Genomic DNA, 21,395 nt, shown 5'->3' with positions numbered 1-21,395 from the left:
ACATGCCCATACACTTAGACAAATCATTTTGGCCATTCATTCCTCTACTTGCGTATTATAAACTGAATCACTTGGATAAATGAGATGAGCATTACCTTGCCAATATCATGGAGTGTAGCCAGCTCCAGGAGCTGAGACAGCACATCTAGAGTGGAGCGCAGGAAGCTTCCAAACTTCTCCTGGTTGCTGTGGAGGTCCAGGGTCACCTAAAAAAGGGACACACACAAAAACACAGCAAATAAACAATAATAATCTCTAGCTATTAAATTCCAGGAATCTGTCTGTATGTCTGTCGCAGGCACTGTGCGACCGACTGACTTCAAACTTGGTGTGCGTGTCAGTCAGCAAGGACCGGGAGGTGTACATTCCTCCTGAGTGGGAACTGTGGGAATGTGCATGGGACAGCAACAAGGCACAAAAATGGGTATTGTACAAGTTGGGCATACATTCCCAACTTATTTCGTCCCCGACTTGTGTAGTCCTCGAGTACGACGGTGCCCGCATCAGACTTGCTCAAGTATTGTAGAATGGCGGGACGGTAGGACTGAGATTATGAATTCACAAAATGTGAAACATATTCACTAAAATGATCACAACTTCTGTAAATTATTTGGGAATTTACTTCCATTAGGCTACATAGCCTCTTGGCAGCGTGCACAAGAAATCTGGCACTGTGTGTAAGTATGTAAGTGTGCTGACCTTGTAGTTGGTGTGAGTGGCTTTGAGGACGTCATAAAGCTTGAGGTAAGGGGGCAGATGGTAGAAGCTGCCCAGCGTGGTAGACTTGTTGATGGACCCCGTGGAGGCAGTGCTGCCGTCTGCTGGCCTGCCTGCTCACACACACACACACACACACACACACACACACACACACACACACAACAAGACACGCTCTGAAATCACCCACAATCAATGTTTCTGACGGTTTCTCCAAATGTGAGTGCACGTGCGCACAGACAGACCTGCGTTGGCCTCGGTGCCCTTCCTTGGACTCATGGGAACGGCGCTGGGCTCCAGGGGCTCCTTTTCCTTGCCTTTCCTGCGGATGGGACTGAGGGACGGCGTGTTGGCCAGGGAAGGCAGGGTGGCCTGGAGGAGAGGAGAGCAGGGAACAACACGTTAGCTTCGTCTCGCGCAGTAAAACCCACCCCGGGTCCTTTAACTCGGAGAGTGCACAAATGTAACCAAAACTGACCCGTACGTGTCAACATTTGTACATCCTCAGAGTTACAAATGTGGTGCCTTGCATGGTTTCCACCGCCATCGGTGTATGAATGTGTGTGTGAATGGGTGAATTGATGCACAATCTATGTAAAGCGCCATGGATAAAGGCACTATATAAATGCACCATTTACCATTTTACAAATGGATAATTAACCGTGAAGATTTAACTGTGTTCAGTTAATAAAAAATATATGATATATACATGCACGTAGACCTGCTAATTATCAGAGATAAAAACAACAGGACACTCGGTAGGTAAAGGCCCAAAACCGTTACCGACGCCTTGTTATGTTATATATACCTTTACCGCTGGCCCAGGAGGGGTTTCGTCCAGCACGTGGGCACAGATGTTGAGGATCTTGAGCAGGTGGGAGAACAGCTGCTCCACCATGGCCACCAGGGAGCGCTCCGACAGGGCCGCCCAGGGCTCCTCCGTCTTCAGCGGGACTGGCCCCGGGTTGGCGTTGCTCCCGCTGCCTTCCTCCTCGGCAGCCCAGGGGCTGCGTAGGCAGTGAGGGGCCGTGGCTGAGGAGGCACAGTGACACCGGGTTAATACAGGGGCTACGTAGGCAGTGAGGGGCCGTGGCTGAGGAGGCACAGTGACACCGGGTTAATACAGGGGCTACGTAGGCAGTGAGGGGCCGTGGCTGAGGAGGGGGCACAGTGACACCGGGTTAATACAGGGGCTACGTAGGCAGTGAGGGGCCGTGGCTGAGTAGGCACAGTGACACCAGGTTAATACAGGGGCTACGTAGGCAGTGAGGGGCCGTGGCTGAGGAGGCACAGTGACACCAGGTTAATACAGGGGCTACGTAGGCAGTGAGGGGCGGTGGCTGAGGAGGCACAGTGACACAGAGTTAAATAAGAGCCAGGCGGTTCTTGGGTGCCCCTTTTACCCTTGCCAGGCAAGAAAACTACAAAATGAGGACCCTGTGACACGGCTGTTGAACCGGAATTGAAACACGCTAATCTGCTAAGCGGAACATCGCACAAGGTTTTTATTGACCTCCTAATATCATGCCTCACCTCATATCACCTCATCTGAGCTCTCAATTCGGAGATAAACGCCGCTAAAGATTGCGGCCATTACAGGACTCTGTGGAGGGCTCATCGATATGCAAGGTTTTTTTTTTTTTGGCCCGGTCTAAGATGGAGGCTGCCTGTGCGTATGGTATAGATGAGGCCTACCGTAATATAAAGACCGGTAACCGGCTATGCACGGGATTGGCATTAAAGTGCTGGGTTTTCTCAATTGGTTATAAATGTGCATGGCTCGAAATGTGTTAACAGGTTGGGCTGTCACCGTTGCACATTTAACCCTAGAACACTAAACCTGGGTGATTTTCAGCTGGACAATTATGTACGAGTATAGCCCGAGAATTCTTCTTGCTTTACCAGCGAGCATGTTCCCAGCCAGCAGCAGGGCGTCCTGGTGAGCAGACAGGTCCAGAGGGAACCAGGCAGAGGAGAGCAGCGACAGCACCATGTTGGCCATGCCCACCGTCAGGGTCCTCCTCTCAGCGCCACCGTCTGCTGCTGCTGCTGTGGAGCTGGAGGTGGAGACCACCGGAGCACCGCTGGCCGCAGACAGACTGGAGGGAAACGCACAGGGACCATGAATACATACAGTATAAGAGCGGGGGTCATCGCCGTGTGTGTGTGTGTGTGTGTGTGTGTGTGTGTGTGTGTGTGTGTGTGTGTGTGTACCTGAGGGTCCGGCCTCTACTGCGGTTGATGCTGGAGCGTGTAGAATAGGCAGTGCTGGAGCTCACATAACCACAGTGCCAGCCTGCGTTCCAGGTGCATGCTGGGAAGGTGGAGGTCAGGAGGCACAGCGCCTCACAGCAGCCAAACTACACACGGGTACACACACACATCATGTAAAGTGTACCGACAATACAATTAAATAAGTTAAAGTTAGATAATGTCCGGCAGAAACTATTTTTTCTGAATATTGAACCAATGAAAAATATAAAAAAAAGCGCTTCGTACAAAACCTCTTACTGTAACTCCATTGGACCCTCAAACTGTCTGCAAAAGCAGGTAACTCCACCACCTCTCCCCCTCGCATGCAAGTAATTGACAATATATAAAGTCACAATACCAACTTTGATGAGGCAGTAATGCTTTTGTTTTCAAAATATAAGGTTTTCTTAATTTCCTGAAAAATGTATATTTTTCATTTCATTTCATCATTTTGGAGTTAGCTGGTTTTTGGCCGACAGACAGACAGACAGACAGACAGACAGACAGACAGCAGAAGATGCACTGCTCACCGTCAGGGCTCTGGAGGTAGAGGAGGTGAGGGCGTGGCTGATGGCAGCGATGACTCTGGACAGGTTGTTCTCTATGGTGACGTCAGACACACCGTGGGACAGACTGTAGCCGCGGTAGGTCCTGGTGATGGTGCTCACGGTGAACTGGGAGGGCGGCTGTGTCTCGTGCATCAACAGCTGCAGGTACACAGAGCTCTGGTCCCTGGCGATGGCCACCACGGGGTCAGCCTGGCCCTGGTCGCAGTCATAGAACAACCTGGAGACCAGCCTGACCAGGGAGGAAACCATACAGTTACACACCTCATCTCTGGAGTCATGGGATCAACATGTCTTTGCATAATGCCATCCCGATGGGCTATGGTTTGACTTGGGAAAATGTGCTCCGAGGAATGGACCTTTCCACACTCAAAGTCCATATCACATATATATACACAATAAGATGGGATCTTTTTTTTAATAAACAGAAAATTAAATCCATAAAAACAGTCCAGCCTACTAGCTGGACTGTAGCTGTTGAGAAAACCACGCTAGGCGATATATATCCTCCAACTTGTATGACATGTACAGACCTAGAGAGAATTTATTTGAACAACCAATTGATTGATTGAATACTTTATTAGCAGGTTTACAGTAAGAAAAAAATGCTATAATAAAAAGACTGAGTGAGTTGTAGTACTACCTGCTGACAGCAGAGGCCGCCACATGGCGCACTCTGGGGTCATCGTCTCCCAACAGGCTGATGACCACGCCGTGCAGCACCCGGTCCTGGAGACACAGACGCTGGACACACAGAGGAGACACAGCTTAGACCCTACATCTACTGTCCTGAGACACAGCTTAGACCCTACATCTACTGTCCTGAGACACAGCTTAGACCCTACATCTACTGTCCTGTCTGTCCTGAGACACAGCTTAGACCCTACATCTACTGTCCTGTCTGTCCTGAGACACAGCTTAGACCCTACATCTACTGTCCTGTCTGTCCTGGAGACACAGCTTAGACCCTACATCTACTGTCCTGTCTGTCCTGAGACACAGCTTAGACCCTACATCTACTGTCCTGTCTGTCCTGAGACACAGCTTAGACCCTACATCTACTGTCCTGTCTGTCCTGAGACACAGCTTAGACCCTACATCTACTGTCCTGAGACACAGCTTAGACCCTACATCTACTGTCCTGTCTGTCCTGAGACACAGCTTAGACCCTACATCTACTGTCCTGTCTGTCCTGAGACACAGCTTAGACCCTACATCTACTGTCCTGTCTGTCCTGAGACACAGCTTAGACCCTACATCTACTGTCCTGTCTGTCCTGAGACACAGCTTAGACCCTACATCTACTGTCCTGTCTGTCCTGGAGACACAGCTTAGACCCTACATCTACTGTCCTGTCTGTCCTGAGACACAGCTTAGACCCTACATCTACTGTCCTGTCTGTCCTGAGACACAGCTTAGACCCTACATCTACTGTCCTGTCTGTCCTGAGACACAGCTTAGACCCTACATCTACTGTCCTGTCTGTCCTGGAGACACAGCGTAGACCCTACATCTACTGTCCTGTCTGTCCTGAGACACAGCTTAGACCCTACATCTACTGTCCTGAGACACAGCTTAGACCCTACATCTACTGTCCTGAGACACAGCTTAGACCCTACATCTACTGTCCTGTCTGTCCTGAGACACAGCTTAGACCCTACATCTACTGTCCTGTCTGTCCTGAGACACAGCTTAGACCCTACATCTACTGTCCTGTCTGTCCTGAGACACAGCTTAGACCCTACATCTACTGTCCTGTCTGTCCTGAGACACAGCTTAGACCCTACATCTACTGTCCTGTCTGTCCTGAGACACAGATTAGACCCTACATCTACTGTCCTGTCTGTCCTGAGACACAGCTTAGACCCTACATCTACTGTCCTGTCTGTCCTGGAGACACAGCTTAGACCCTACATCTACTGTCCTGTCTGTCCTGAGACACAGCTTAGACCCTACATCTACTGTCCTGTCTGTCCTGAGACACAGCTTAGACCCTACATCTACTGTCCTGTCTGTCCTGAGACACAGCTTAGACCCTACATCTACTGTCCTGTCTGTCCTGAGACACAGCTTAGACCCTACATCTACTGTCCTGTCTGTCCTGGAGACACAGCTTAGACCCTACATCTACTGTCCTGTCTGTCCTGAGACACAGCTTAGACCCTACATCTACTGTCCTGAGACACAGCTTAGACCCTACATCTACTGTCCTGAGACACAGCTTAGACCCTACATCTACTGTCCTGAGACACAGCTTAGACCCTACATCTACTGTCCTGTCTGTCCTGAGACACAGCTTAGACCCTACATCTACTGTCCTGTCTGTCCTGAGACACAGCTTAGACCCTACATCTACTGTCCTGTCTGTCCTGAGACACAGCTTAGACCCTACATCTACTGTCCTGTCTGTCCTGAGACACAGCTTAGACCCTACATCTACTGTCCTGTCTGTCCTGGAGACACAGCTTAGACCCTACATCTACTGTCCTGTCTGTCCTGAGACACAGCTTAGACCCTACATCTACTGTCCTGTCTGTCCTGGAGTCACAGCTTAGACCCTACATCTACTGTCCTGTCTGTCCTGAGACACAGCTTAGACCCTACATCTACTGTCCTGTCTGTCCTGAGACACAGCTTAGACCCTACATCTACTGTCCTGTCTGTCCTGTAGACACAGCTTAGACCCTACATCTACTGTCCTGTCTGTCCTGTAGACACAGCTTAGACCCTACATCTACTGTCCTGAGACACAGCTTAGACCCTACATCTACTGTCCTGAGACACAGCTTAGACCCTACATCTACTGTCCTGAGACACAGCTTAGACCCTACATCTACTGTCCTGGAGACACAGACGCTGGACACAGAGGAGACACAGCTTAGACCCTACATCTAACAGCCTGTCCTGTAGATCAGTGGTTCCCAAACTTGTTCATGTCAAGGACCCCCAAAGTGACACTAATTAGCCCGTGGACCCCCCATTTGAAAAGATGCCAGGGACCCCCATGAGAGAGAACTCTAGCAGGGATTCTCAACCCGTTTAATTTCAAGGACTCCCAGTTTGACATGCATATTAGTCTAGAGACGCCCGTTTAATGGCATTTCTATATCTGAGACCCCAATTTATGTTGTAAACTCGATGTTAATTACACTCTCAGAGTTACAGACCCATAAGGGTCCATTTGGTTCCAAACTATCATTTAGCTGGGTACTCCCTGGAACTCCCTCAAGGACCCCTGGGGGTCCCCGGACCCCACTTTGGGAACCACAGCTTAGACCCTAGGGAGACACAGGAAACTAGTTTATAAAAGATTAAATAGAAACTACTAGAGGTCAAATGGAGTGGTTCATTACCCCCGTGTAGTGATGCTTTCCTTTGTGTAAACTTTCCGTTTTCCTCTCCAGGAAATTCACTAACCTGAGAGACGAAGAGTGGAAAAGACAACAAGTTAGAATGTCAGGAAAAACTACGAGAGAATTAACATCATAATGTGATACCAGATAACATCTAATGATAGCATAATGTGATACCAGATAACATCTAATGATAGCATCATGTGATACCAGATCATCAGATTAACACTTTATATTCCCAGAATGTTAGAAGCGTCTTAATTACCGGAAGTCCATCTCCGCCAGGGTCTCCAGGAGCTCTGTCCTGACCAGCCAATAGGAGCAGTCCTTCAGGGCCAGCAGGTCAATGAGCAGCTGAAGGCCCATTTCACTCAGAGTGCTGCTGCACACCGTCATGATGCAGTGCTGTAACACACACACACACACACACACACACACACACACACACACACACACACACACACACACACACACACACACACACACACACACACACACACACACACACACACACACACACACACACACACACAGACACAGACACAGACACAGACACAGAGCTAAATTAAGTAACTCTGACTGGGGAGAGAGTCTGGGAGATAGATGGGTTATTATTGAGTCAAATGATCATTACATCCTGAAATAAATATAAAATCTTTCTAAAGAAGAACAAAATGGACAATCAAAATATGTTGGAAATATTTAATTTGGATGTGGTGTCGAAATTAAACTTAATATTAATATATATAATATTTATATGGCACACTGACTATCAAGAAAATAAAAATGAGGGGCGCTAATATATTAAAGTTGATTAGGTGACGTAATGGTGATGCAAGACAAGCGGTGCCAACACAAACATTAAATTCTCTTTAACACAAACATTGAACTAAAAACAACATTAATCCTGAATTGCCCCTCAAAAACATGGCAATTCATGTCAAAAAGGTTGCCGATCCCTGCTCGACCACACATGCGTGTACGTGCACGAACCCACACGCATAATGGCTGCCTCTTACCCTGACTGCAGAGCAAGCCATCTTGCAGGTGACGGAGGACTCGTCTTTCAGAGTGCTCTGTAGCAAAGGCATCAAGTCCACCAGGGACAGAGGGTTACCTGCAGCACAGAGGGACGAGGATGGAGAGGAGAGGGGAAAGGGGAAAGAAGAAGACATGTGTTATCTTTTAATTAACATGTTTTATGTTTAGGTGAATTTACACTTTGCACTTGACTGGTTCATAACATATGTGTATTTATTTAACACTTCTGATGCCCAGCTGAAGACATTCATTTCTGAGACCATTCATGTTTCTGGAAGATGCTTCTAAACTTGTATTCTATTACTAGTTTGATCACATCAAATAGTCTTTCATCTTAAACATTTTAAGAAAATAGATAGATAGATAGATAGATAGATAGATAGATAGATAGATAGATAGATAGATAGATAGATAGATAGATAGATAGATAGATAGATAGATAGATAGATAGATAGATAGATAGATAGATAGATAGATAGATAGATAGATAGGTAGGAAGGTTTTATTTGTCATTTTTACAACTGTGAACAGCAGAAAAACTAAATTTATCGACAAGCCCACAACACGTCGCAGTGAGCTTGTAGATCTGCTATTTTCGGTGCGCGCAGCATGCTTTCACAGAAGACAACACTGGACTTTTATATGGAATCCAAATGACTAAAATCAGTCGTGGCGACTGAAACTTTTTAACCCATTTTGGTGTTTTAAACATTATTTTATAATTTAGCTATTGAAAAATAGCAGATGTACAAGCTCATAGCGCGCCACCGAGTGCGAGCTACGAGCTTGTAGGTCTGCTATTTAAAAAAGAAATCGTGACATTTTATACATTTCGTTGTCAGGCCTAAATGGGTTAATCCATGCTTATGCTATACTGACCCGTTGTGTTCCGCACACTGGCCAGCCAGCTGTGTATGTTGTAGCGTGTCTTGGTGAGCGCAGCCTGGATGATGGCGCCGCACAGGATGGCAGTGGCTCCTCGGATCTGAGGGTCCCCGTGCTGCACCAGGCACAACACATCACTGATATACTGCTGCTCTGCAAGGACACGAGAGGACCACGGCCATCACATCTCATGACTGAAAACAGTCTGCCCCCCCACCCACACCACTGGCGCCTAAACAATTAACACAATATGTACGTTAAATTATGTTTTAGTGATACTGTTCCTGCCTTTTTGTAGTGCCAATCACAGGACGAAATCACAGACGTTGGCTTTTATTTGAAATATCCGAGACCATTGGGGTTTTATGGAAGTTGTTTCTGCACACAATGCTAGTTTGACCACTTCAAATGCTCTAATCTTAAAATAAGCTAAAGTAGTCTACTCTCCAAGCTCTCAATGCGTCTCTGCGACACATTGAGAGCTTGTAGAATAGACTAATTCTCTTATGCTTAAATAGAATAAATTCTGGCATCTCCAGAATCCAAATGGCTGAAATCAGCCGTGGAGACTGAGAACTCTAATCCATGTCTGCAAGGAGACAGAGGACACACACCGTGGACCCCCACACGGTAACTCTGTAAATTCTCCACCGTTTAACTTTCGGACCTGCATATAAAATGCTTCTAAAATGTGAGTGTGGCAGTTTATTTTGTACCCTCTGCAGGGATTCCGTCCAGCGGTTCCAGGTACAGGGAGTTGAAGAAGGCTTCAGGGTGCAACGCCGCTGCAGCCCCAATGCAGCTGACCGCCAGGGCCTTGACGCTCACGCGGACCTCCTTGTCGGGGATCAGACCTGAAGGAAACATTAGCAGCAACAAAATGGTGCATTTATAGTGATTTTATCCAATGCGCTTTACTGTACATAGATTGTGCATTACATTCACCCATTCATACACCGATGGTGGAGGAAACCTGCACATCGGGAGCAATTAGGGGTTCAGTGACTTGCTCAAGGACAACAATTCGACACCAACTCTGGGGGAGCCCGGGTATCGAACCAAGAACCTCATGGTTCCCATCTGGCCTCTCTACCCCTGAGCCACTCCCGCCCCCATAAACATTATGCTGCTAGGATGAACGCCAGGGACGTGCACACATAGACATCAAAGGGGGCTTCAGCCCCTGCCCTTTAACCCGTCTTTAAAACAAGTGCCCTCTCCAGACCACGAATGCAGCATTTGCCACGGTGAAAGAAATGCACATGCCACTCCTTTCCATGCCATGCCGGAAGGCAGCATTCAGGAGAATTGCTTTTTTCCAAGGTCTCCTGAACTTGAACACAGCATTTTGCGTTGAACAAATTTGTTTAGAAATCCATGTCGTTGCACCGCATCTCCACTAGCTAAAGAGCGCTGGGTTGCGCTGCGAAAATAGCTGATCTATAAGCTCTCAGCGTGTCGCAGCGCGATGCGCTGAGAGTTTGTAGATCAGCTACTTTCTTACAGGATTTCTGCCTCTCTAACACTCTCTGCACGTCCCTGGGGGAAGGCCATGGACCAGAAGCTGCTAATTTGTTAGAAAACTGCAGAGCAGACCTATGTTTAAGTTCTATGGCGTTACTGTTAACAGTATACTGTATAATGATGATCTGAGAAGCACTGATATGGAAACATAGGTTTTTCAGATTTAGAAGACGTTTTGTAGACTGGGGTCCTCAGGTCTAAAAGGGTTTTGAACTGCTTCTTTCACACCCTCACCATTCTTCTGTCCCGTCAGGAGGAAGGATGCAGCCAGAAGCCGTATGCAGTGCACCAGTGGCTCCGCCTCCTGGTCCGTGTAGTGGCCAATCGGACCCTTTATTCTTGATGGCTGAGAGACAAGACGGCACAGTTAGCCAATCAGACACGAGACCATTCTGGTATTTTGCCACACTCACTCTAAAATTGGTAATGTGTGCATTTTCATAGCGCCTTCATCCAAAGTGCTTCACATTCACACACACAGGCACCAACCAGCTCACCGGGAGCAGGTAGGCAGGGTTCAGTGTCTTGCTCAAGGACACTTTCAACATTAACAGTGTGTGCGTCAGGGTAATTCCAAACCTTATTATACAGTAACGTATATAGTAGATACAGTGTACACTAAATGCGTGCGTGCGTGCACCTTGTTGTCTGGCTCCGGTTCGGAGGGTTCTTCCTTTGGTATGAAGCGGTCCACACTGCTGTCTGAGGCCTGCCTGTTGTGCCCTCGACCCTCCAGGAGGTGAGGCTTGCTTAGAGCTAGAGACAACACAACACATGAATAATGTGAAGTTAGTTAGTTTTCCAGAGGCTAAATAGCCTCTGGAAAGTACACTCACATTAATATTTTAAAAATCAGCTAAACTACGCTGCATCAGTGATTATATTGGGTAGGCCCAAACATTATGATCGCGGGACGTCATTTGGGTACCGATTCCGCCTTGTGGTTTCCTGCCAGATGACTACAAATCACTGACTACAACATGACGAAAGTTACCATCCACTCCCGACCCGATCATAAACCCAGACTACAACATACCCAGTGCTGACTGTGTTAAGGGTTCTACAGTATCTGAATACAACATACTGTACCAGTACTGACTGTGAGAAGGGTTCTACAGTATCTGAATACAACATACCAGTACTGACTGTGAGAAGGGTTCTACAGTATCTGAATACAACATACATACCCAGTGCTGACTGTGAGAATGGTTCTACAGTATGTGAATACAACATACATACCCAGTACTGACTGTGAGAATGGTTCTACAGTACGTGAATACAACATACATACCCAGTGCTGACTGTGAGAATGGTTCTACAGTATGTGAATACAACATACATACCCAGTGCTGACTGTGAGAAGGGTTCTGGGCGCTCTTCAGAGGAAGGTGGCGCTCCGTCGTCTTCCTCGTCCTGCAGCGTTCCGATCTGCATCCCAGAGTACTGGCTCTCACTGCCGTCCAACACCTTGAGGAGACGGGGGAGGGGAGGGGAGGGGGAGGCATTCCATGTAGTTCAGTTCCCTAAGATCACTCACGGACTACCATAAATCCTCTAATAGTGACCTCTATTAAATTAAAAGCTGGCCCTCTATTAATGACCGCCGCTAAAATAAGCAAATAAAAGCTGGTCTCTAATACGAGCCTCGTGTGTGTTTACTAAGATACCCCATGACTCACCCCTGTCTTTATACTTCCGTATATGGAACACATGACAACGTAACGTGCGGTGCCGTTGGAACCGGACGGTTCTGCAATGCTCCTGGGCACCGAGAAAGTGTTTTAAGGGCTTGTAGAGCTGCGCAATTACGCTCTACGTATCCGTGTTGGTGCCAGCTCCCCGGGCAAACTGTGTTCGGGAAAAAAAACGAGGCGTCGGAGAGGAAAAGTGGAAAAATGTCGGCGGGCCGGCAGGTCTGGGGCCGTCTGCCCTCTCCCCCGATGCTAATCCCCCCCCCAGGAACGGCGGGGGGACTGGCACCGTCTGGTATCCAGGAAGAGAGGTCCTCCGGACGGGTCCGAGAGCGGCGTGTGCCCCCTCGGCCGCCCTGGAGGTCCTACTGGAAATGACCACCTGGAACTGCACTGAATACTACTTCATACATTACTTGGCTTCAATAAATGAACCCAGTACATTTGAATCGGTTCAAACTTTAACAGAAATTTCTCTAAAAGATAAAACCAGCACTCACGGAACTCACGTTTTAAGGCAGTCTTAATTTATTTAAATTAACATGGTATGCTGTAGAGCAGCGTTTCTGCATGGGACAGAGGAAGCTGTCTCTCCTAGGGAGACTATATAATGTGACACTTCCGGTGTCTCCAGCAGCCAACGCTGATGGAGGCTTGAACGCCGAAACGTGTTTGTTGCTGCTGCTCTGTAGCATACCATGTTAAGATTTAAATAAATTAAGAGTGCCTTAAAACGTGAGTTCCGTGAGTGCTGGTTTTCTCTTTTAGAGACATTTCTGTTAAAGTTATTTACCCGACCGACCGCGCACCCGGTAAGAATGCTCGCACAACTTCAAAAGAAGTTTTGAAGTTGTGCGAGCTATACCTTAATAATCGGTTCAAACTGACACAGAATGGGTTTTTATTCATTCTGATCTGATCTGTTAAAATAGACTCCTTTCAATAAAAGCCTGGGTCACTATGAGAGGATTTACGGTAGTCAGCCTTATTAGACACAGTATACAGAATAATTAATCTGAGTGTATGTCAGAGACAGTGCTTTTCTCTAAACACACGGTTTGATCATGCTCGGGACAACGCAACACAGAACAAACCAACTTCATACAGGTATAACACAGCCTTGAGGCCTCTATGGTTATGGTTGCCACACTCCTCGATACATTAAAAGCAGAACAAAGGTTGGGCTTTTTATCTAGACATGCTTCCCTGTCTCGATTCCATTTAATCGTGAATTTTTATTTGTAGAACACAGATTCTCCGATTAGCATTAGTGTAACTAATGAATGCTACAAAAGAAACCTGGCTCAGGTATATTATCAACTAGACTTTTTGTAGTATGTATAATGTTTCCTCCCTAATATAAGAGGTCTGCCCTCAACTGACAGACCTGATATCTCCTTTCAGCTTCAACTAGAGCAGTGGTTCTCAACCTTTTCTGGATCATTCAGGGCCCACTAGAAGGGAAAGAAGTGTTCGCGTCATACCCATCTTTCTCCACTTGGGCAGCCCGAACATTATTATTTTAATGGTCAAACTATTGACTGTGTTCTAGCTTGGCAGCCTTGGCTCAATGGAAGCTAGAAGAACATTGTATTGTCTTCGAGGTTTGAAAGAAGAAATATCATGACATTATGTCATCAAAATCATCTTGTTTTGCCAGTTTATCTGGGAGCCCACTTGCAATATCCTCACGGCCAAACAGTGGGCCCCGCACCACGGGTTGAGACTCGCTGAATAATTAGAGCAGTGGTTCCCAAAGTGGGGTCCGGGGACCCCCAGGGGTCCTTGATGGAGTTCCAGGGGGTCCCCAGCTAAATGATAGCTTGGAACCAAATGGACCCTCGAGTTAAATTAACATTGAATTTTACAATATAAATTGGGGTCCCAGAGGTAGGAATGCCATTTAATGGTGGTCGGTAGACTAATATGCATGTCAAAGTGGTCAGTCCTTGAAATTAAACGGGTTGAGAATCACTGCTGCTAGAGCCGTAAAAACCTTCTCTTATATCGGCATCCCTCCTGGCATATCTTTTCAAATGGGGGGTCCACAGGATAATAACTTGTGTCAACTTGGGGGTCCTTGACATGAAAACGTGTGGGAACCACTGCGTTAGTGCACATAAGTGTGTCTGCCTCCAGGAACAAGGGAAGTGGAAACCAGGACTCTACAGAGACATGTGAAAGTCATATGGACATCATGCTTCTCCTCTCAACTCTTCACTGCAAGCCAGTCACATGGGGGGGGGGGGGGGGATGTCTGGGGGGATGTCTGAGATATTTCTGGAATTTAAAATATCTTAACTTTGGAAGAAAACGACAAAACATTAAGGGGAAAATAATGAATTGAAAATACTGGGATATAGTTGACTTTACAATGGTTTTATTCCAAGTGTATTATCCTGTATTGATGGAAAGCATGTTTAAGCATTTCATATTATTTGTATTTAAGCACGTAATTAAAACCAGCCCAATAAATACTGGACAATTAAACCCTGTGTACTCGGTCGACCAGGGGGTCACCCAGGGGTCTGTACTTGGCCCCCCTCGTTTATGTTTTTTCTCCCTTCTACACCAAGTATCTTTGCTGAAAATAGCTGATCTACAAGCTCACAACGCTCACAACGTGACACACTGTGGAGCTTGTAGATTGGCCTTTTCCCAACGAATGTCCGCCTATTTTTGCTGAATGTTTAATAACGACATGCCCCAGAATAGGGTTGGTGTGACCACTTCACCACTTTTCTGAACTGGCCACAGCCCTCCTATGAGACACGGTGTGAATGTGGTATTTTATCATGAACATTACTGAGGACTAATTATGCATATAAGTTGAAAAGTGGTGAAGTGGTCCATTGATGCAATAATACAAAATAACTCTAAAGTGTGCCACTGCAGCGAGTCTAACTGTCTGACACAGGCAGCCCACTATTACACCTTTGGAGTGCATCATGTATGACGGAAACACACGTCAAGTACTTACAACTAGAATAAGGCCATTGTAAAAGGTTGCTGGATACTGACATTATATTAAAACACATTGACCGCCAGGTATTCATTATTTCTTCCGCCACTGCTAGCGTTTTATTCTCCCAGTAGAGACCCTTATTTTGAAGGCCCGCAGGTCTCGCGCCGTAGGGTGAACCGGAAAATAACCGCGATCATTGGTTCTTTTAGTTGAATAAAACTTGTTACGACCACCAAAAAAAACACAATCTGGGAAAAGAGCATGTTTCGTAAATCTATTTACCTCTAGCAACCTAGAGCCATTCATACGTTGGCGAAGAGCGCGATCTAACGCAGTCAATGAAAACCCTGAATTGACGAGATATATCTGGTCAACGGCAGTGAACCGTTGGGTATTTCAAATGACGAGATATCTCTTCAATGGCCGTCAAAGTGTTTTAAGAAAGTCAGCATATTAGGAGTGGGACCGTATGCAAAGGGATAATTCCGTGCACGGGTTTCGACGAACAAGCGAAAACGTAATAACGAGAAGGGATGGAGAAGGAAAAAAAAGGATCCACAGACAAGCAAGCCCCCTCTCCCACTCGGTCCGAGAAAAAAAAAAGCGTCCAATCGGCTGACCTTGTCGCTAGTGCTAGATGAGGAAGTGGCATAGAAGGAGGAAGAGGAGGAGAAAGAGGAAGAGGTGGAAGAGGAGGTGTAGACGGAGGAGGAGTCGCCGTCTGTGGCGTCGGGCCCCTCGGTGGACGTCGGCGAGGGAGGGGACGCCTCTGTGACCCGCGGCAACGGAGAGCGCGACTGCGACGGAAGGGGGGGGGGGGGGGGGGTATGGGAGAGGGGGGGCAAGACCATAGTGGTGGAATGAGCAGAACGGACAAACACATTGGAAAAGCAAAGGACCTTCCAATTAAAGCAGCAACTTAAAGTAAGATCCCCCCCCTTGCCTCTCGAGTAAAACAAAACAGGGGAAATATCATACGTGTAACACACACACACACACACACACACACACACACACACACACACACACATACATTATGGGTGGATAATAAAATCGATTTATAGATAGATCGCTATGCAGACATGGGACGATTATGAATCGATTCACAATATAAAAAATAGGGTTTTCTTTCTATGTTGGTATAGAATTCATTCCTTTTTTTAAAGAAAGCTGCTTTTCTTTCAGCTGTTTTTGTTTGTTTGTTGGTACCGGTATAATAAAATAATCAAAGTAAAGTTTTTATTGTCGATCTTTAGAAAGCACTTTGTTCATTAGTCACACAGTGCGGGGGCAATTAATCATGTATTGGAATCGAGATGCATTCTTGTGATGCATCACCATTATATCCATTTATAATGGAATCATAGCTCTCTGAAACGGAATTGCCAGGCAACTAGAGATCTCCGTCCCTAATACAGAGTGTGTGTATATGTTGTAATAAACTTGACCGTCACATTCCTTGAAGTCCACCATCCATTTCATATATATATTTTATCGTTTTATTTTATTTTTGTCCATTCTGCTAATTCTATATAATAATAGCACCATCCGAAAACCAAAAGCAGATTCTAGGTCAGGGTAAATTGTCAAACGTTCTGTTCAAAATCCATTGCAATTCCATCTTTCTATATCCAGGGATCACTTGCCCGCCACCCAAACACACCACGTTTGAACGGTATTGATGAGGCTTACTGGGAGACAGCCAACAGCACACTCATACTGACCAGCTCTGCCACGTTACTGGGAGAGACAGCCAACAGCACACTCATACTGACCAGCTCTGCCACGTTACTGGGAGAGACAGCCAACAGCACACTCATACTGACCAGCTCTGCCACGTTACTGGTAGAGACAGCCAACAGCACACTCATACTGACCAGCTCTGCCACGTTACTGGGAGAGACAGCCAACAGCACACTCATACTGACCAGCTCTGCCACGTTACTGGGAGAGACAGCCAACAGCACACTCATACTGACCAGCTCTGCCACGTTACTGGGAGAGACAGCCAACAACACACTCATACTGACCAGCTCTGCCACGTCCGAAGGGGTGACGGCCGAGTCCGGACCCTCCGTGGTGGTCTGGGAGGAGTCGCTGGGGGGGAGCGAGGAGCGGTCGTTGGTACACAGCAGCACCCCTGCTGCCTCCGCTAAGGGTGGGGTTGTCACAGTTATTACATAATCGTCTAATCTAAATTGTACTACCGGTAATAATTCTAGAGATTGCGTCCCAGACATTTGACAGAGAACAGAACCGTTCTGGTTTCTGTCATTATAACATTTGCCTGATCAAGACCTAAAGGGTCAAAACGTTGTTGATTGTTTGCCAATCTTGTGGAGCTCTAGAAACAAGTGTGCGGATGTTTCTTCTTCCTCTTTGATGTTTGCTTTGATGCCTTGACATCCTGGCCTTAATACAGGCCTTGATGCCTTGACATCCACCACCTGGCCTTAATACAGACACAAGATGTGCACAGAACCCTCTCTGTGTAACAACTAAACATCAATTTAAATGTGTTAAGTGATAACTAAACATCAATTTAAATGTGTTAAGTGATAACTAAACATCAATTGTCAACGGCGACAGCCCTACCTAACGGCCCGCCCTCCGGTGTCACGTTCTCGGGTGTGGTGTAGTCGGCTGTCTCCGGCGTGGCGTTGGCTCCGCCGCTGGAGCTCCGGCTGAGCATGTCCTCGTCGTTGGGCGACTCGGCCGTGTCCGATGCGCCGCCGCCGCCGCCCTGCTCCGACGAGGCGCTGATGTCCACAGAGTCGCCGGGCTGCAGGGCATGCTGGGAGGAGCGCGGCTGCTCCGTGATGATGTCCACCTGGCCAGCCGCCTCCGTCCCCACTACCGACGCTGAGGAGAGAAGGAACCGCACGCTTTTAACACTCGCATGACTTAGGTAAGGCCACCTACCACACAAGCTGCAGTCAGGTCAAAAAATTGTATTGGCTACTGTCTCCAGACGCTTTGACCACTGGTTGAAAAGCACTGGATTAAGTAATTAATGTAATTGGTCTCACCTGCAAAGGCTCCGGTGGTCACCTCTGGCCTCTCGGCATCATCCTCCAGTACATCCTCCTCTCCGGACAGGATCTTACCTGGGGGGGGGGGGGGGGGGGAACAAGGCTTGAAGGTCAACTCCAGCAACACGTGGGCATGCACGCACACACACACACACTAATGTTAGTGGACGAGAGTTCAAAAGGAAGAGATGGAAACAGCAGCAACGGGCTGCAGAAGATGGAGACCACAGTAGGGCTGCCTGTCACGATTCTGATATTTCACATGACAATTAAATTGTCACACAAATGATTGCGATTAACGATTTATCTGTGTTCTCTGCCATTGAACACTGGAACAATAAAAAATACATTTCCGTTTGGCTTTTAGTCTTTGAAGTTGCACAGCCTTGTTTTTTGACTCTGTCATTTCTCGACCATTTCGGACTCGGGAAGGCTCGCCTATTTTTTTAAATAGCAGGAAATCGGTGGAAAGAGCAGATGTACAAGTCCTCGTTGTGACCTCGTAGGTCTACCATTTTCACTACTTTTGGAAAAACGTTAAAAAATGTATGAACAATCTTCACATGGAAACGACTGCGACGATTATGCTAAAAAAACAAAAACAATAATCCACGATTATCTCAAGCAGTTGCGATCAGACGATTGTATGTAATAATTGTGACAGCGCTGGTCGACCACAGAGAGCATAGTCACCTTTCTGCTTCCTGAGGACGAGTGGGCTGCAGGAAGACCCTCCCCCAGCTGAGAGCGGTCAGTGAGTGGCAGGAGGGAAGAAGGGTCAGAAGTGAGGAAGAGAGAGAGAAGAAGCAGCAGATAGAAGCTCCCATGGGGAAGTAGTGACTCATCCATCGATCACAAAGAAAGGCAGGATAGGGTTGGTTAGTGTGCAAAGAAAACGCTGCAAAGCATAAACGCCGGGCTGTGTCCCAAATCACACATATATATAGTACCTGTACTTGTATGTACTACATCAGTGGTTATAATCACATATAGTACCTGTACTTGTATGTACTACATCAGTGGTTTTCAACCCTTTCCGTATCAAGGTCCATTATTTATTCAAATAATTACAAACAAGAAAAACAAGAAAAAAAGTGTTTTCTTATTTCTAATAATTTGTTCGGCCCAAATAATGGTGTTTGTTGCCATGATTTGTCACGATCCAAGTTGGCTTACTGATCATTGGTAGCTGGGGCAAGTAGCGCTAAGCTAACAAAAGAGGTTGTGTGGTTTTATTTTACATTGTGCCATGCCCATACCTCAGGCAATGTTTTATTTTATTTATATATATATTTTTTTATCCCACGATTTTGTAACCCATTTTTCACCCCTGTGTCAATCATCTAATGTGATCCTGGGCTCTACACACCCTCCACCAGTCCCCATATATGGGGGACAAGGGGAGAGCAACGGACTTGAACTCATGCTTCCTTCATGCCTGGGTGTCCGAGTTTCCCTAGTTGGACGTAGCGCGTGGAAGGAACACGTTATTCCAACCACTTCCTTTCCCCTCCATCAGGCGCCCCGGCTGGCCAGCGGGAGGCAGTTTAGGCAATGTTTTTTAATACACTTCCCTTCCATTTTTGCTGAATAGATCTTGTTTTGGTTCGCATCAAGTCAGGAAAAAAACAAATAGACCGGTCCTGTCACAACTCAAATCACACTTAAGTGACGCCCCATCGAGTGAGCTGCTTTCTCCTTCCATCTACTGAGAGATTTATAATCTGTGGAGTGAGATTGGAGGGCTGTCCAGTCCACGCAAGACTGCATGGTATTAAACCAAACGAGAAACGCAAGGAAAGAGCCACATCTACTGGCCAGCAGAGGTACTACACATACATGTTCCCATTTCATCATGGCATACTGTAAACCATAGTCTGATATTTGTAGTGGAGGAATCCAGGTGGCAGATCATTCTGGGGGTCCTTGACATGGAAAAGGTTGAGCACCACTGACATAGAAACATGGGTTTATATCAGAAAAATGTCATGATTTATCCCATTTTGGGCGGGAACCCCTTTTGGTTATATGTTATGTTATGTTATAATTTAGCTATTGAAAAATAGCAGATCTACAAGCTGTAGGTCTGCTATTTTGGAAAAATCGTGAAAATGTGGCGCAAATTTGGAATATATATTTTTTCAGAACAAATGTTTTTAACTCAAATCTTTGCTTCTGGGGGGGGGGGGGGGGTCCCTGGAACAACATATTTTCAGATGGGGGTCGGAGGCCAATTACATATAATCTTTGGGGTCCTTGACTGAAATATTGAGCACCACTGATACAGAAACATATGTTTTTTCAGAAAACTGTCATTGAAGACTTTTTTTTAATTTCGACGTCAGGGCTAAATGGGTTAGGACAAGTGTTTTACCGATGAGATCCAGGATGCTGCCGGAGCGTGCGCGGCTCTCTGCGTCCTGGCGGAACACGCTGGCGTAGGGAACGCTGCCGGCCGTAATGAGCATGTGCAGAAGCTCCGGGGGCGGAGTCCTGAACGCCTGCTGCAGGAGCTCCAGAGCCGCCGTCACCACGTTGTGATCGCGGTGCTGCGTGTAGTGGAGGGTCAGCTCGTACACCTGAGACGTGCACGCACACACACACACACACACACACACACACACACACACAAGAGGGTCAGTTTGTATACCTGCAACGTGCACGCACACACACACAGGGTCAGTTTGTATACCTGCAACGTGCACGCACACACAAACACAGAGGGTCAGCTCGTACACACACACACACACACACAGACACACACGAGGACGTGTGTAATAAGGCCTGAAACGGACTTTATGTACACAAATACTTCAAGTTACGCAGAGTTGATTTTCACGCATCGCAGCATTCTAAATAGTGCGTCATTCTTAGGGCATGACCATGCAATGCATACGTGACCTGCAGTCTCAAGGGTCACTGAGCGACACACACACACACACACACACACACGGTTGCTTGCTACTCCACATGGCTTTGTGACATGTTATAAGCTTATATTAAAGAAAACAATATTAAATGTGTCAGTGATTTATTTGTATATTCAAGTCTTTTGTCATGTCTGCCCTGTGCAATTTGTGATGACAAATTCTAACGTATCGATAATTTGTGTGACAACTAATGGTCATGTGTAATGGTAACAACCCCGTACACATGCACACACATCCTTTCTCCCAGTCAGTCTAATGTGTAAAGGTAACAACCCCGTAAACATGCACACACATCCTTTCTCCCAGTCAGTCGAATGTGTAAAGGTAACAGCCCCACACACATCCTTTCTCCCAGTCAGTCTAATGTGTAATGGTAACAACCCCGTAAACATGCACACACATCCTTTCTCCCAGTCAGTCTAATGTGTAATGGTAACA

The 21,395-nt window shown here is 46.7% G+C and overlaps 1 protein-coding gene across 6 annotated transcripts in view; it reads right to left on the bottom strand.

The window, feature by feature from the left end:
• The window catches only part of htt (huntingtin), a 74,510-nt gene that overhangs the window by 43,242 nt on the left and 9,873 nt on the right, over positions 1 to 21,395 (bottom strand). For all 6 annotated transcript variants that reach the window (XR_014569276.1, XM_083765504.1, XM_083765507.1 and 3 more), the window contains 20 exons: positions 20,402 to 20,606; positions 18,025 to 18,102; positions 17,591 to 17,857; positions 17,026 to 17,147; positions 11,683 to 11,806; positions 10,980 to 11,095; positions 10,574 to 10,685; positions 9,532 to 9,669; positions 8,810 to 8,968; positions 7,909 to 8,006; positions 7,155 to 7,294; positions 6,890 to 6,953; positions 4,180 to 4,280; positions 3,501 to 3,768; positions 2,932 to 3,077; positions 2,620 to 2,816; positions 1,526 to 1,749; positions 963 to 1,089; positions 700 to 830; positions 96 to 206 (listed from right to left, as the gene is read on the bottom strand). Coding sequence is in view for 5 of the 6 variants with exons in the window: in XM_083765504.1 (XP_083621630.1) it covers positions 96 to 206; positions 700 to 830; positions 963 to 1,089; positions 1,526 to 1,749; positions 2,620 to 2,816; positions 2,932 to 3,077; positions 3,501 to 3,768; positions 4,180 to 4,280; positions 6,890 to 6,953; positions 7,155 to 7,294; positions 7,909 to 8,006; positions 8,810 to 8,968; positions 9,532 to 9,669; positions 10,574 to 10,685; positions 10,980 to 11,095; positions 11,683 to 11,806; positions 17,026 to 17,147; positions 17,591 to 17,857; positions 18,025 to 18,102; positions 20,402 to 20,606 (2,928 nt within the window). In the remaining variant the exon portion in view is untranslated. The remainder of the gene's footprint in view (positions 1 to 95; positions 207 to 699; positions 831 to 962; positions 1,090 to 1,525; positions 1,750 to 2,619; positions 2,817 to 2,931; positions 3,078 to 3,500; positions 3,769 to 4,179; positions 4,281 to 6,889; positions 6,954 to 7,154; positions 7,295 to 7,908; positions 8,007 to 8,809; positions 8,969 to 9,531; positions 9,670 to 10,573; positions 10,686 to 10,979; positions 11,096 to 11,682; positions 11,807 to 17,025; positions 17,148 to 17,590; positions 17,858 to 18,024; positions 18,103 to 20,401; positions 20,607 to 21,395) is intronic.

The sequence above is a fragment of the Protomyctophum parallelum genome (genome assembly GCF_964188405.1).
Source record: "Protomyctophum parallelum genome assembly, chromosome: 5".
In the NCBI taxonomy this organism is placed as follows: domain Eukaryota; kingdom Metazoa; phylum Chordata; class Actinopteri; order Myctophiformes; family Myctophidae; genus Protomyctophum; species Protomyctophum parallelum.
This window is presented reverse-complemented; position numbering and strand designations above follow the sequence as displayed.